The sequence below is a fragment of the Dunckerocampus dactyliophorus genome, chromosome 5 (assembly GCF_027744805.1).
Source record: "Dunckerocampus dactyliophorus isolate RoL2022-P2 chromosome 5, RoL_Ddac_1.1, whole genome shotgun sequence".
Taxonomy (NCBI): domain Eukaryota; kingdom Metazoa; phylum Chordata; class Actinopteri; order Syngnathiformes; family Syngnathidae; genus Dunckerocampus; species Dunckerocampus dactyliophorus.
Genome location: NC_072823.1, coordinates 31869788 through 31885788, shown reverse-complemented (window position 1 = coordinate 31885788; position 16001 = coordinate 31869788). Strand labels below are relative to the sequence as shown.

General features: G+C 41.5%; 1 protein-coding gene across 5 annotated transcripts in view; it reads right to left on the bottom strand.

Moving 5' to 3' along the window:
- far1 (fatty acyl CoA reductase 1) overlaps positions 1–16001 on the bottom strand; it is a 69584-nt gene that overhangs the window by 7005 nt on the left and 46578 nt on the right. For 3 of the 5 annotated variants that reach the window (XM_054776124.1, XM_054776126.1, XM_054776127.1), the window contains 3 exons: positions 12290–12461; positions 4386–4515; positions 556–683 (listed from right to left, as the gene is read on the bottom strand). In XM_054776124.1, coding sequence (XP_054632099.1) covers positions 556–683; positions 4386–4515; positions 12290–12461 — 430 coding nt within the window. Of the gene's footprint in view, positions 1–555; positions 684–4385; positions 4556–11621; positions 11794–12289; positions 12462–16001 lie in introns of all 5 variants that reach the window. The other 2 variants (XM_054776125.1, XM_054776128.1) reach the window with 2 other exon arrangements.

Genomic DNA, 16001 nt, shown 5'->3' with positions numbered 1-16001 from the left:
TACAACCCTGTCTCTGTTAAGAAAAAACTCCACTCCAATAAAAACTACACACACACAGACACACACACACACACACACACACACACACACACACATATGCAGTTACGTAGTGTATTGGTAACATAGGGGGTCATATTTGGTGGTGCAGTAAAATGCAGTGTAAAATGTTGCTGAAGTCCCTAACCCTAAGCCTTCTTTGGCTGGGTTATACATTGCTGTTTGTGACATGTGCATGTGCGTTCTCCCAGGCAATTCCAACTGTCAAGCATTCCTAATATTTCCCAAAATGTTGGCTCTTCAACCGTATTGAAAGGTTGCATTTCTTTTGCAATGTAGCGAGCGACACTGTCTGTGAGCGCACACCATTTTGCGCTGTTTCGTTTTGTATTTACTTCGCCGCCGAAACGCCTCTGTGAGCGTTGACTGTCGGGACGAAGGTTCAGCTGCACATCCGCGCTGGAGATGTGGCATTCATATTGGAATTTGCTTGCCAACTTGCTAACTGCTAGTGGTGAATGGCAAATGTCTATGAACTGTACGTGACAAAAGACTTACTTGTTGAGGTGCTTGCGTGCGGCAGGCAGCCCTGACAGCTCTTCGTTGAGTACGTACTTTTTGGTGCCCATGCAGTAACTTTCCATGTACTCTGCCCAGTGCAGTTGACGGACGTCGAAGTTAAACACCTGCAGTAGCGCCGTGAAGAATCAGTGGCGGATGCAACATAGAAAAGCAACTTTTTTTTATAATGAACGTTCGTTTGAACATATTGGAGAATTTCTACAACATGCTGCGCGTGAGCTCAAACTGACACAACCAGCTCCTTCATTATCATTATTATTCACAGAGTTGCTTTTGCATAATAGCTAAGTAAATAAGTATTTCATCCCCTGCTATCTTTCTAAGTTATGATACAACTTTAAATGTTTGTGCTATGTTTTTTGTAACAGGGACAGACAGACTGTAAAAAACATACAAAACAGAACACCATTAAATACCATTTATAAATTAATTTGGAACTGTTTAGGGCACGGTTGTTCAAAGTGCGGCCCGCAGCTGTTTTTTTTTAAATTATTGGCCAACAGAAAAAAACAACAGAAAAATTTGCCATTTAGTCATTTTACAAGTAAATATCAAGAGGAAAAAGTTGCCATCTAACAAGAAAAAGACGTAGCTTTATGAGAACAACAGCCTAATGTTGTGAGAAAAAATGTCATTTTAGTAGTATAAAGTTCATAATATTAAAGAAAAAAACGTTTTCCATAAAAAATTTAATATGATGAGAAACAAACAAAACAACAGATAATTAATTGTTGGTATTAATTGTTGTATTTTTTTTTGGCAAGTTAGGTTCGGGAGAAGAGAAAAAAAGATTATGAGAAACATCCATCCATCCATTTTCTTCTACTCATCCGGGGGCAGCAGTCTCAGGAGGGAAGCCCAGACTTCCCGGTGCCCGGCCACCTCCTCCAGCTCCATCGCGGGGACACCAAGGCGTTCCCAGGCAAGTTGTGAGACATAATCCCTCCAGCGTGTCCTAGGTCTGCCCTGGGGCCTTCTCCCGGCTGGGCATGCCCGGAACACCTCACCAGGGAGGCGTCCGGGAGGCATCCGGACTAGATGGCCGAGCCACCTCATTGTGAAGTAGCAGCGGCTCTACTCTGAGCTCCTCCCGGATAATCTTTGTCTTCTGGCTTAGCTCTCTCTTCCCACGACGGTCTGGTATAGCAACCGCATTACTGCAGACGCTACGCCGATCCGCCTATCGACCTCACGCTCCAACCTTCCGTCACTCGTGAACAAGACCCCAAGATACTTGACCTCCTCCTCCACCTGGGGTAGGACGTCATTCCCAACCCAGAGGGAGCAATCCACCCTTTTCTGACTGAGAATGACGGCCTCGGATTTCGAGGTACTGAGTCTCATCCCAGAAACTTCACATTCAGATGCAAAACACCCCAGTAAACTCTGGAGGCCACCACTTGATGAGGCCATCAGGACCACATCTTCTGCAAATAGCAGAGATGAGATTCTAAGGCCACCAAACTGGAATCCCCCGACGCCTTGGCTGCGCCTAGAAATTCTGTCCATGAAAATGATGAATAGAATCGGTGACATAGGGCAGCCTTGGCGGAGGCCAACGCTCCTGCTCCGGTTGTACAAGGACCGAATGGCACGTAGTAGCGCGCCGCTAATCCTGTACTCTCTGAGCAACCCCCACAGGACACCGCGAGGGACACGGTCGAATGCCTTTTCCAAGTCCCCAAAGCACATGTAGACCAGTTGGGAAAACTCCCAAGTACCCTCCAGTACTCTTGCAAGGGTGTAGAGCTGGTCCAGTGTTCCGCGAGCAGGACGAAAACCTCATTGCACCTCCTGTAGCCGAGGTTCAACGAACGGTCGTACCCCTCTCCAGCACCCTGGAATAGACTTTCCCAGGGAGGCTGAGGAGTGTGATCCCCCTATAGTTGGAACACACCCTCCGGTCACCCTTCTTGAAAAGGGGGACCACCAACCCAGTCTGCCCATCCAGAGGTACTGTTCCTGACTTCCACGCAATGTTGAAGAGACGTGTCAACCAAGACAGTCCCTCAACATCCAGAGCCTTGAGGAATTCAGGGCGAAACTTGTCCACTCCTGGAGCTTTGCAACTGGGGAGTGTTTTGACCACCCCAGGAGTAAGGGTGGTAAGAGTAAAGGAAGCTATTTTTGTCAAACAACAGAACCCATCATTGAATCGGAATGGTGGCTTGAGGTTTAATTTGGACCCTGTGTTCAGCAGGTTACTGAGACCAAAACCCACAGCTCTTAGTCTTGCAAATGAGGTGAAGCCAGGGATGAGCCAGAACAATAGATGCTAACGAGCCAGTATCAAGAGTCGTTCATACCCAACTACAGGGAGCTACACTTCCCTTTGATCGGAGGTGCTAATGGAATGAGAGGATTAGACCACAACTCCTCCCAGTCTTAGTGTAAGGAACCAATAGGAGGAGGGTGTTGGCACACCAATTCCGCCCACTCTTACTGTATTTAAGGCCTAGGCTACCAGCACTTGTTATTTCGCTGACGAAGCTCTTCGGATGAGGAGCGAAACGTCTGACACCTATTACATACCAGAATAATGTAATAGGAAAAAAAACGACTATTTTTTCAAGTTGTAATACTCTGAGAAACAGAAGAAATGGAAAAAAAGCTGTAATTTCACAAGAATAAAGTCAAACTATCAAGAGAAAAAAGTTGCATCGTAACAAGAAAAAAGTCTCAATTTTACGAGAACAAATTTATAATATTATGCAGAAAAAAAAATGTAATTTTAGTAGCATAAGGTTGAAATGTACTTTTAAAAAAATCAAATTTTAGGTCATTATTTTTAAGTTGTAATATTTTTAGAGACAAACAAAACAAAATGAAGTTGTACATTTTGGAAATATTACGGGAATAAAGTTGTAATACAGTGTTCCCTCATTTATCGCAGGGCACAGGTTCCCAAAATAGCCCGCAATAAGTGAAATCCACGAAGTAGCCAACTATATTTTTAAACAATTATTATACTGTATATGTTTTAAGGCTGTAAAAACCCTCACCAGACACTTTATACACTTTTCTCAGACAGGCACCAACATTTTCTCACATTTCTCTCTTGTTTAAACACTCAGAGTTCAAATTTTGTTTGAATTTTAATGATCAACTTCCGAGAGTGGACGCACGAAATTAAGTAATTCACCATGGCTTGTCATGGTGCCGTTAGGCTGTAGCGTTTTCGTATCCTTGTAAAAACATATTCCTGCTTGTCTTCCACGAACCGAAGATTCATTTACAGTATTTCATGTGCCCTACAGCCGCCTGACTTCTGCCTTCATTCAGCATGTATGATCGCAAGCAGCTAGCCATCATGCAACAGGAAACAGGCAGTCAGTCCTACACAAGGAGACTGATCAGAACGCAGAACACAATGGGCGGGTTCTATAGCCAATCAGGACTGCTGTGGTTCTATATTTACTGAGACGAACTGGACACGTCTTCAACTCTCGCATGAGTATACGACCCCCTCCACTGGTACCAGTAGTAAATACAATAACAGACCCATGCAACAGAGCACCGATAGATCGCTAATACGCCACAAGGATGCAGAACACAATGCGCGTTCATACGTTGTTAAAAAAAACCTGGCAAAATTGCACTTGAAAAATTTGCGAAAGAGCAAATCCTCGAAAAGTGAACGGCGATGTAGCAAGGGAACACTGTATTATAGGAATGAAGTCATAATATGACAAAAAGAATATCTACCAAGATTCTTCAAGAAGAAAGTTGACATTTTTGGAACCTGAAAAAAGCGTCCTGTCCTTTTAAGAAAGTTCTCCTCATCTCAAGTCACTGTTATCTCTTACCTTTTTATCCTCAGGGCTCATGTGGGCCATCAACATGGTGACGTTGTCTGTGTTCCACAGCCAGGAGTGACTGGTGAAATATTCCAGCACCATCATGGCTTTATGGAGGCGACTGATGGTCTTCATCATCCTTACATGGGGCGGGAGAGTCAATGAATAAGGCAGGAGGGCTATGAGTTGTGTTACAAATGGTACAAAGAGGGAGGGACGGAGGGAGGGAGGGAGGGAGGAGGGGGTGCGGTGGCCAGAAGAAGCATGGTGAGCGAGAGACGATGAGCAACATAAACAAAGTGATACATTTCCATCGACTTTCATATTGATGGCCATGATTTCGCTACATCGGAACAAGACTTATCCCATTAAGCGGTCACTTTTGGCTCTGCATTTGCATGTCTTCCGTGTCCTCAGCCTCGCTTCATACCTCATTGCTTGGTTGCTGAGGCTCTTAAACAAGAGAAGCTACGTGGAAACATTGTTTTAACACAGGGGTGGTCACGTAGCAAACAATGAAAGGACGCAACTTTGATATTTTGTGGAGCAGTAGTGGTAGTAGTAGTAGTACTGCGTGTGCATGCGTTAATATTTCCCTACAGTGCGCAACCTTATGCACGCTTACGCTCCTCCATGCTCTCCCACTTCCTCCTTGCTGTCAAGTGTCTTTTTAAGTCCAAAAAAATCCACACCGAGCTCTGATCAAGTGCACTTCTGCCACCTTGTGCCCGTTTTTATGGCTTAAAACTGCGGTGTGCAAAAAAAACGTGAAAAACACGTCTTTGTAAATGTTAACTTCATTTAATGTCAGCTTCACCATTTGCTTGTTTTTCTAAATTTTGCTGCTCTTGTTTTTTTTCCAAATATTTCAACGTTATTCTCAAAATAATCTTCATAAATGTTCTTTTCATAGTATTATGACTCATTCCCAAAATATTTGAACTTTTTCGCCAACCTAATTTTCCAAAAATTACAACTTTATTTCTTGTTTTGTTTGTTGATCATAACAATGTAAAAGAAGAAACATGTTTTTCTTCAATATTTCAACAGTATGCTCTAAAATAGCATACGTCTGTGTAGGCTCTCAGTCGTACAGGAGTTGTCCATCGAGGAAAAGGCTTCTTGAGACGTCATCTGTACTTCTGTGTAGAAGGTGTCGGACGTTTCGCTCCTCATCCGAAGAGCTTCGTCAGCGAACTAATAAGTGCTGGTAGCTTAGGCCTTAAATACAGTAAGAGTGGGCGGAATTGGTGTGCCAACACCCTCCTCCTATTGGTTCGTTACACTAAGCCTGGGCGGAGCAGTGGTATAATCCTATCCTGTTATTCACACCTACGATAAAAGGGAAGTGTCGCTCCCTGAATTGGGTATGAACGACTCTGATACTGGCTTGTTAGCATCTATTGTTCTGGCTCGGCCCTGCCTTCACCTCATTTGCAAGACTAAGAGCTGTGGGTTTTGGTCTCAGTAACCTGCTGAACACAGGGTCCAAATTAAACCTCAAACCACCATTCCGATTCAATGATGGGTTCTGTTGTTTGACAAAAATAGCTTCCTTTACTCCTCTTTCAAACCATCTGTTTTCTTTGGCCAAAATCTTTACCTCGCTGTCCTGAAAAGAGTGATTGGTAGCTTTCAGGTGTAGATGTACTGCTGATTGAGGACCACTAGCATTGTCCCTGCGATGTTGATAAAGCCTTTTTTGGAGCATTTGCTTAGTTTCCCCAATGTAGTGCTCTTTGCATTCCTCATCTTTACAGTGGATGGAATAGACCACATTGCTCTGTTTCTGGTTTGGAGCCTTGTCTTTAGGATGCACTAATTTTTGTCTCAGGGTATTTACTGGTTTGAAATAAGTAGGAATTTTGTGTTGCCATAAGATCCTCTGGAGTTTTTCGGAGACCCCCGCTACATAAGGGACTACCACTCCTCTCCTTTTTGCTTCTGTGGGCTTTTGGGTTTCTTTCCCTACTCTCTTCTTTTGACATTTGTTAAAAGCCCACCGTGGGTACCCACAGGTTGAGAGCGCTCTCTGGACATGTTGTGTCTCCTTTTTCTTTCCCTCAGCACTAGTTGGTATTTGTTCCGCTCTATGTTGGAGGGTCCTAATAACCCCTAGTTTATGTTGTAGTGGATGGTTTGATTCAAAAAGCAGGTATTGGTCAGTGTGTGTGGCCTTTCTAAAGACCTCTGTAAGTAGCTGTCTGTCCTTTCCTATAATTACCTTGCAGTCTAAGAAGGCGAGTTGGTTTTCTTTAGTGTCCTCGCGAGTAAATTTGATATTGGTGTCCACCGCATTGATGTGATCTGTGAAAGACTGAATTTCTTGTTTTTTGATTATGACAAAGGTGTCATCCACGTATCTAAACCAGTGCCTTGGTTTTGTCCCTGAGAAGGATGTGAGAGCCTGTTTCTCCATCTCTTCCATGTACAGATTCGCCACTATGGGTGAGACTGGTGAGCCCATAGCACAACCATGAATTTGTCTGTAGAATTTCCCTCTAAACTGAAAATATGTGGTGTTAAGGCAAATTTCCAGTAATTGGCAGATGTGGTCAGCACTAAGTTTTGTTCTCCGATGCAGAGTTGAGTCCTCGAGCAGTCTCTTCCTCACCACCGAGACTGCTGCTGAGGTGGGGACAGATGTGAAAAGTGAAGTCACATCATAAGACACCAAAGTTTCCTCTGGCTCCAATCTGAGGTCTTTGATGCTCGCCACAAACCCTTTTGTGTTCTCTATATGATGATCAGTGTTGCCTACTAAAGAAAATTGGATCAAAAATCTGTCAGACAGAAGCCTCTCGGAGACAGAGAAGGCAGTATTAACCAAGGGTCTCAACTTCTCAGTGACTCCTAAAACGATACCCACAGTAGACTATATCACAGCAGCTGAATCGGCCATCAGGAACAATAACCTTTCTAGAACAGAGGCAGGGGACCTTCGTCTGAGAATATCGGCCCTTCTCAGTAGTGCCAAACCACCACCGTCCAATATCACGTTAGGTGAGAGGAAAGCATTAGCGGCTCTGCAGAAAGATGAGAGCATCACCATCTTACCAGCTGATAAGGGCAGATGCACAGTGGTTCTCAACACATTGGACTACGAAGAAAAAATAACAAGTCTAATTAGTGATGCCAACACATATGAGCAACTTAAAAGGGACCCATCCAGTAGGTATAAGAAAGAAATCATACACTGTCTCCAAAAGTTAGAGAAGGAAGAACTAATTGACAGACAGATGTATCATAGGTTATACCCTGGGGAGGCTACACCATGTATCTATGGCCTTCCAAAAATCCACAAGGAAGGGTTTCCCCTCAGACCCATTGTCTGTAGCATTGACTCTACCACGTACAATGTAGCGAAATATGTAAAAACAGTCTTATCCCCATTGGTAGGCAACACTGATCATCATATAGAGAACACAAAAGGGTTTGTGGCGAGCATCAAAGACCTCAGATTGGAGCCAGAGGAAACTTTGGTGTCTTATGATGTGACTTCACTTTTCACATCTGTCCCCACCTCAGCAGCAGTCTCGGTGGTGAGGAAGAGACTGCTCGAGGACTCAACTCTGCATCGGAGAACAAAACTTAGTGCTGACCACATCTGCCAATTACTGGAAATTTGCCTTAACACCACATATTTTCAGTTTAGAGGGAAATTCTACAGACAAATTCATGGTTGTGCTATGGGCTCACCAGTCTCACTCATAGTGGCGAATCTGTACATGGAAGAGATGGAGAAACAGGCTCTCACATCCTTCTCAGGGACAAAACCAAGGCACTGGTTTAGATACGTGGATGACACCTTTGTCATAATCAAAAAACAAGAAATTCAGTCTTTCACAGATCACATCAATGCGGTGGACACCAATATCAAATTTACTCGCGAGGACACTAAAGAAAACCAACTAGCCTTCTTAGACTGCAAGGTAATTATAGGAAAGGACAGACAGCTACTTACAGAGGTCTTTAGAAAGGCCACACACACTGACCAATACCTGCTTTTTGAATCAAACCATCCACTACAACATAAACTAGGGGTTATTAGGACCCTCCAACATAGAGCGGAACAAATACCAACTAGTGCTGAGGGAAAGAAAAAGGAGACACAACATGTCCAGAGAGCGCTCTCAACCTGTGGGTACCCACGGTGGGCTTTTAACAAATGTCAAAAGAAGAGAGTAGGGAAAGAAACCCAAAAGCCCACAGAAGCAAAAAGGAGAGGAGTGGTAGTCCCTTATGTAGCGGGGGTCTCCGAAAAACTCCAGAGGATCTTATGGCAACACAAAATTCCTACTTATTTCAAACCAGTAAATACCCTGAGACAAAAATTAGTGCATCCTAAAGACAAGGCTCCAAACCAGAAACAGAGCAATGTGGTCTATTCCATCCACTGTAAAGATGAGGAATGCAAAGAGCACTACATTGGGGAAACTAAGCAAATGCTCCAAAAAAGGCTTTATCAACATCGCAGGGACAATGCTAGTGGTCCTCAATCAGCAGTACATCTACACCTGAAAGCTACCAATCACTCTTTTCAGGACAGCGAGGTAAAGATTTTGGCCAAAGAAAACAGATGGTTTGAAAGAGGAGTAAAGGAAGCTATTTTTGTCAAACAACAGAACCCATCATTGAATCGGAATGGTGGTTTGAGGTTTAATTTGGACCCTGTGTTCAGCAGGTTACTGAGACCAAAACCCACAGCTCTTAGTCTTGCAAATGAGGTGAAGGCAGGGCCGAGCCAGAACAATAGATGCTAACAAGCCAGTATCAGAGTCGTTCATACCCAATTCAGGGAGCGACACTTCCCTTTTATCGTAGGTGTGAATAACAGGATAGGATTATACCACTGCTCCGCCCAGGCTTAGTGTAACGAACCAATAGGAGGAGGGTGTTGGCACACCAATTCCGCCCACTCTTACTGTATTTAAGGCCTAAGCTACCAGCACTTATTAGTTTGCTGACGAAGCTCTTCGGATGAGGAGCGAAACGTCCGACACCTTCTACACAGAAGTACAGATGACGTCTCAAGAAGCCTTTTCCTAAAATAGCATAGATTTTCCTCATTACAGTAAAATTGTGACTTTTTTTCTTGTAAAATTACAGCTGATTTTTCCCATTCCTTTTTCCAACTACTTCAACTTTGGTCTTGTAAATTTTCTTCTGGTAATTATGACGTTACCTCAATAATATTTAGACTTTATTCTCATAACACAACTTTTTCCACAACCAAATTTCCCAAAACTGACAACTTTATCCATTGTTTAGTCAATCCATCCATTTTCTATACCGCTTCTCCTCTTTAGGGTCGCGGGGGTATGCTGGAGCCTATCCCAGCTGACTTCGGGCGACAGGCGGGGTACACCCTGGACTGGTCACCATTTCTCAGCTCGTTTCTTATAATTACAACATAAAAAAAGAAGTAATTTTTTAATCAATATTCCAACTTACTAAAATGTTATTTTTCCTAAAAATTATGTAACTTTCGTGTGAGGTTACAACTTTTTTGTCTCTTTTAATATTTTGACTTTATTCTTTTACATTTTTGCGGCTGTTTTTTTTTTTTGGTTAATTTTCCAATGACTTTTACTTTTTCCTTGTAAATTATCCTCTCGTAATTATGACTTTATTCCCGTAATATTTTGACTTTATTCTGGGAACACTTTTTCCATAACCAAATTTCCCAAAAATGACAACTTTCTTTGTTGTTTTGTTTCTAATTATACAACTTAAAATTTTTTTTTAAAATGACACTATTTTTCCTCATAATATTTTGTCATTCTCATAACATTTTTCCTGTTAGAATATGACTTTTTTCTCTTAATATTTTCCACAATGTAATTTTCAGACAATAAAAACTTTATAATTGTTTTGTTAGTGTCTCATGATATTACAACTTAAAAAAAAATCATTTTTTTCACTAATATTTCAACTTTATAATACTAAAATGATCGTAATATTACAGTTATTCTCGTACAATTACGATTTTTCTCGTAACTTTGTTCTCTTCATATTTTGACATTAAACTTGATTTCAAAATGATTTTTCACCTTGGCTGCTGTTTCTAACCACTTCAACAATTTTCAACAATCTTGTACATTTTTTTCTCGCAATTATGACTTTATTCCCGTGATATTTTGACTTTATTCTATCTACAATGTAACTTTTTCCGCAACCGAATTTCTTCAAAATGACAACTTTATTTGTTGTTTTGTTTCTGATAATATTCCAATTTCCACAAAAATATTTTTTTTGTCAATATTTCAAATTTATCCTACTAAAATGACGTTATTATTATACGTTATTATATAGTCGTAAAATTACGACTTTTCTCGAGATGACAACTTTTTTCTCTTCATATTTTGACTCTCTTTGGCTTTGAAATGACTGCTGATTTATCAATTTTTGCTGTTTTTCTCGCCTGTCTTGCCTTGATTGTTTATTATGACTTTATTATGGTTTTTGGAGAGCTGCTCAAAACATGAATTTCCCTTCAAGCATCTATCTATCTATCTATCTATCTATCTATCTATCTATCTATTCACTAAAATGATGTTATTTTCCCTCGTAATATTACAACGTTATCCTTGTAAAATTAAGACTTTTGTTTTTAAATTACAACTTTTTTGTCTCTGTATTTTGAATTTATTATTTCCGACAAGCGCAGCGCAGAGGTTGTTTTTGCCGGCATTTATCTGTTTGTTTGTTTGTGTTCTAAATAACTTGAACATTCCTGAATGGATTTGGATGACATTTTCAGGAATTGTGGGAAATGGAAACATGAAAGAACTGAGTACAGTTTGGGGGTTGAACCGGATCACCGTCTGGAGCAATTTTTGAAAGGATTCTTCAACTATGCCAGGTAGGACAGTTTTCGACATTCGTGCGTATAAGTCCACAAGAAATGATCACAGTACTTCCACAAAAAAAAAAATAAAATAAAAAAATTGTGTTTTGTGGCGCTTGGCGGAGGTCTGCGCTTTGCGAGTGCTTTTCTAGTTTCTGTTTTTTTTTTTGGTCTCATTTAATTGTATTTTTAGAATGTGCCGCAGGCCAAAAACCCCCCAAAAACACCCTTGTACTAAAACACACGTTTTACTTTGACTTGTTGTTGTTGGGTACCAATATGAAATAGGGGGTGTGACTCATGGCACTGGTAGAAATAGCTGACTAAATTTGGCCGGTGTCGAGACAATCAGGGAGAGAAAAAGTGGACACTGGACACATACTGTATGACCTTACCGAGGCTTTTGGCCCGTGAGCCTGAGATAGCAGTCATAGACGAGAGCTGGCAGTGTGTGGCTGACAGTCGTCCAGTACTGATTAGTAAAGGAGTTGGAGCGCAGATTGACATTGGGCCTTCTGAAAGCCTGCTCTAAGGGATTGGTCTTGAAGGTCATGTTTATACAGTTCTCTGTAGGAGAATGAAAGACATGACAAACAGTATGTCAACCCTCCTCTGTGGGTTACTAAGAGCATACAGAGTGTCATGCCATCAACGCTGCTAGCCTGTGACGAACATCATGCCATCAGATGGTCGACAATTAAAAAAAAAAAGAAGAAAGAATTGGAACTGTTACAAAGCAAGGCGTTTAAAAAGCATGGCCACCTGGGTTGGGTTTCCAAAGGCATCTTCACATCCAAGCCACATCATTCACCGTACAGGAGTCAATTATTTTTGGAAGCCCAACCAAGAAATGAATCAGTGCAAGTAGCACAAGAGAAACAATGCAGAAGCCAGAAGAATCCCCTGCATGCATAGGAGAGAGGCTGGGTTATCCATTCTTTAACTATCACACATGCAGAGAAACAAAGTAGCCGACAGGTAAGTGCGTGGGGACTTTGGGCCTTGTGGAAAACAGGAGGCAGCTTGTAAGCCCCAATACGGCGGCGATGCTACGTGAGGTTACCTGGGCTCTCGTCCAATCAACCTGAGGTACACATCATACAAGAAGGCTGGAGCTTTATGGCTCACAGCGATCCAGTACTGATTGATCAGGTGATTGGACGTGAGATTAACATTGGGTCGACGAAACGCCTGCTCGAGGGGGTTCCTCTTGAAAGTAGATATTACATGGTATTCTAAAAAAAACAAAACGGAACCAAGTGAGATTTGGTGGGTTACCTTTGTAGGGCACAATCTTCAAATTTCCACTGAAATAAACGAGCAAAATCATTAATTCGTTGTATTGAGTCAGTTGGACCTTTTACTTGGCAGTAGTTTTAAAGCTAACGCGCACGGATGAGCAAACGTAAGCATGCATGAAAGGCACTAAACTGCTGACATGCAGCCCTCTCTCCAGGTTAGCCAGTCGCTTCACAAGGCCATCACACAGCATTTGCAAGCAATGGTTTTTACAGTCAACCTCGGTTTTCCAACGCCCCCGTTGTTGTGTGAGTCAGTTTTCGACAGAAGTGCTTGCCAAAACGGTCACTGTCTCAGTTATCGTACAAACTTGCACATAACAAACTGTTATACTTGACCCTGTTAAACATGTTAAACACCAGTTGAAAAATGTTGCGATATATACATTTTGCACAGATGGATCTTAAGGAGGTTCTATGTAGGGCTTCAAAATGCAAAAAATAAGAAATGGGAGTGAGACAAAAAAATTGCAAACGAGCATTAAAGTGAAATAGGCTGTTCATCAGCTGATCAAAAGTTCAAGACCGTAGTCTTCAAAAGGCAAAATGTTGGCAGTGATGTGGACTGAACGTGATTTAGTGTCAGGTATTCCCACTGTCATGATCTCAAAGGCAAAAGAGCTTGGATGACGGTGGGATTGCTGAGCTTCTTCAAACACCCTGAGTCTCATGGAACAAAAAAAGTCAAGCGGTAGATCCCAAAAAGATGAGCTGGAGGATCCCATTGGTTGTCCATCAAGACACGGGACCATCCGCGGCCCACATGAAGGTCGTTACTGGTGCCGAGTGCAGTCCGATAACCATCAGACGCCATCGGCTAGAAGAGGCTTTTAAGAACAAAAAATTAACAGGAGGGTGAATTTAACACTCCACAACACTGTTCCAGACACAGAAGGGAGATATATAATAATGAACATATCTGTTGATAATGTACATTTCTGCATTGCCAACATATATGGTCCGAATGTTGACGACCCCTCCTTCTTTCATGCCTTCTTTTCTTCTCTCTCTGCACATTTGGATACAAGTATGATCTTCGGAGGGGACCTCAACTTAGTATTTAACCCAGAAGTGGACAGGTCTAGCCCAGCTGGGAGACATCGTGAGTCTCAATCAACATCGATACTGAAGAAATACATGAATGAGTTTGGTCTTTGTGATGCTTGGTGCTCTTATCACCCTACTCACAGGGAATATACCTATTTCTCACCAGTGCACCACACCTACTCTCGTATTGACTACTTTTTGACAAGCAACTCAATCATATCTGACATTTCAAACATTCACATACACCCTATCACCATTAGTGACCACGCCCCAGTCTCTCTTTTTCTCACTAACCAAACTATGAGCGCTCCGACTAGATGCTGGAGATTAAATACATCATTACTAAAAGACTCAGACTTCCTAAAATACTTTGAAAGAGAGTGGACAATGTTTTTAGACTTCAATGACCAACCCAGTGTCTCGGCTAGTATTCTGTGGGAGGCAGCAAAAGCAGTAATGCGCGGAAAAACCATTTCATATTCATCATATAAGAAAAAGAAAGAGATTACTAGAATCAGAGTTGGAGAAAAAAATCCAAATCCTCGAAGCAGCTCATGCTGACTCACAAGATGAGCATATTCTAAGTAACCTAAGGAAACTGAAACTAGACTTAAAAGAAATTACTGACAAGAAAATTCAGTTCCAACTGCAGAGACTACGGTTGGAAAAGTTTGAGCATGGCAATGAACACGGAAAATACTTAGCTAACCAACTAAAAGTCAATAAAGAAAAAAGCTCTATCTCCTCCATTAGAAACTCAGGAGGTCACATCACTCACCTCCCGGAGGAAATTAATTCCGCCTTTAGGAGCTTTTATAAAAATCTATATACACCTCAGATTAAACCATCTCTCCCAGATATCGAAACATTTCTCAACACCAGAGAATTACCAAAATTAAATGACGAACAGGTGACAAACTTAGATGTACCCATTTCATTAATAGAACTCCATAACGCTCTACACCGGTTACCGAATAAGAAAGCACCAGGACCTGACGGTTTCCCTGCCGAGTTTTATAAAACATTCTGGTCATTACTATCCCCAGTATTTCTTAGAATGGTTTTGGAAATTAAAGACAGTTCATGCTTGCCTCCAAACATGAACTCAGCTACAATCAGTCTCCTGCTGAAACCGGATAAGGACCCAACACTACCTTCCAGTTATCATCCAATTTCACTGATTAATGCAGATCTTAAAATAATATGCAAAGCGTTAGCTATAAGGCTGGACAAAGTTACCCCTCATATAATACACCCTGATCAATCAGGATTTATCAAGGGGAGAAACTCAACTAGCAACGTACGCCGTCTAATCAATCTGATTGATTACTCTATCATCCATAATTTAGAAACCACAATTGTCTCATTAGATGCTGAAAAAGCATTTGACAGAGTAAACTGGAAATTTCTCTTTGCAACACTACAAAAATTTGGCTTTGGAGATTCATTTAGAACATGGATTAAAATACTATACAACACCCCGAAGGCCTCTGTTCGGACCAACAATCACATCTCTCCAGAATTTACTTTACAAAGAGGTACTAGGCAAGGGTGTCCACTCTCTCCCTCACTATTTGCTATCTTTATCGAACCTCTTGCAGCTGCAATTCGACAACATATAAATATTAAAGGGATCCACACCACAAATGTTCATCATAAAATAAGCCATTATGCTGATGATGTATTACTCTTCCTAGATAATTCACATTCCTCACTTCACCAATCTATCTCACTCATTAACAATTATAGCACCTTCTCAGATTACGCCATTAACTGGTCTAAATCCACAGTACTGCCCATTAACTTTGGTTTCCAGAGCACCCCCTCTATACCACTGTGTTCAGGGAACATTAAGTATTTGGGTATTAACATTTCCTCCAACCTGTCAGACCTGATCCGCTTGAATTATACTCCACTCTTGAAGTCAATAGAGGATGATCTTGCACGTTGGAGAACCTTGCCCATCTCACTTACAGGCAGAGTATCCACCGTGAAAATGATGATTTTACCAAAGGTTCATTATCTCTTTTCCATGATCCCCACCAAACCATCTATAATTTGGTTCAAGTCATTAGATTCATATATAAGTAAATTTCTTTGGAAAAATAAGCCTGCACGAATAAGTCTCAAAACGTTACAAAAATCTAAAGAATATGGGGGCTGAGAACTCCCAAACTTCCCCAACTACTTCCTTGCAAACAGGTTACAGTATATCTTAAAATGGATCAAACCTAACCCATTGGATTATTTATGGCTAGACATAGAACAATCACTTAGCCACGAAATCCCAATTTGTAACCTGCTCTTCATTAGCCAAATCCTCCGGAAAAATAATTGTTTTAAAAGTATAAATATAAGCACCACTCTGACAGCTTGGTGGGAATTTCTAAAAATAACAAAATTCTCGCTCACTCCTTGCCAATACATATT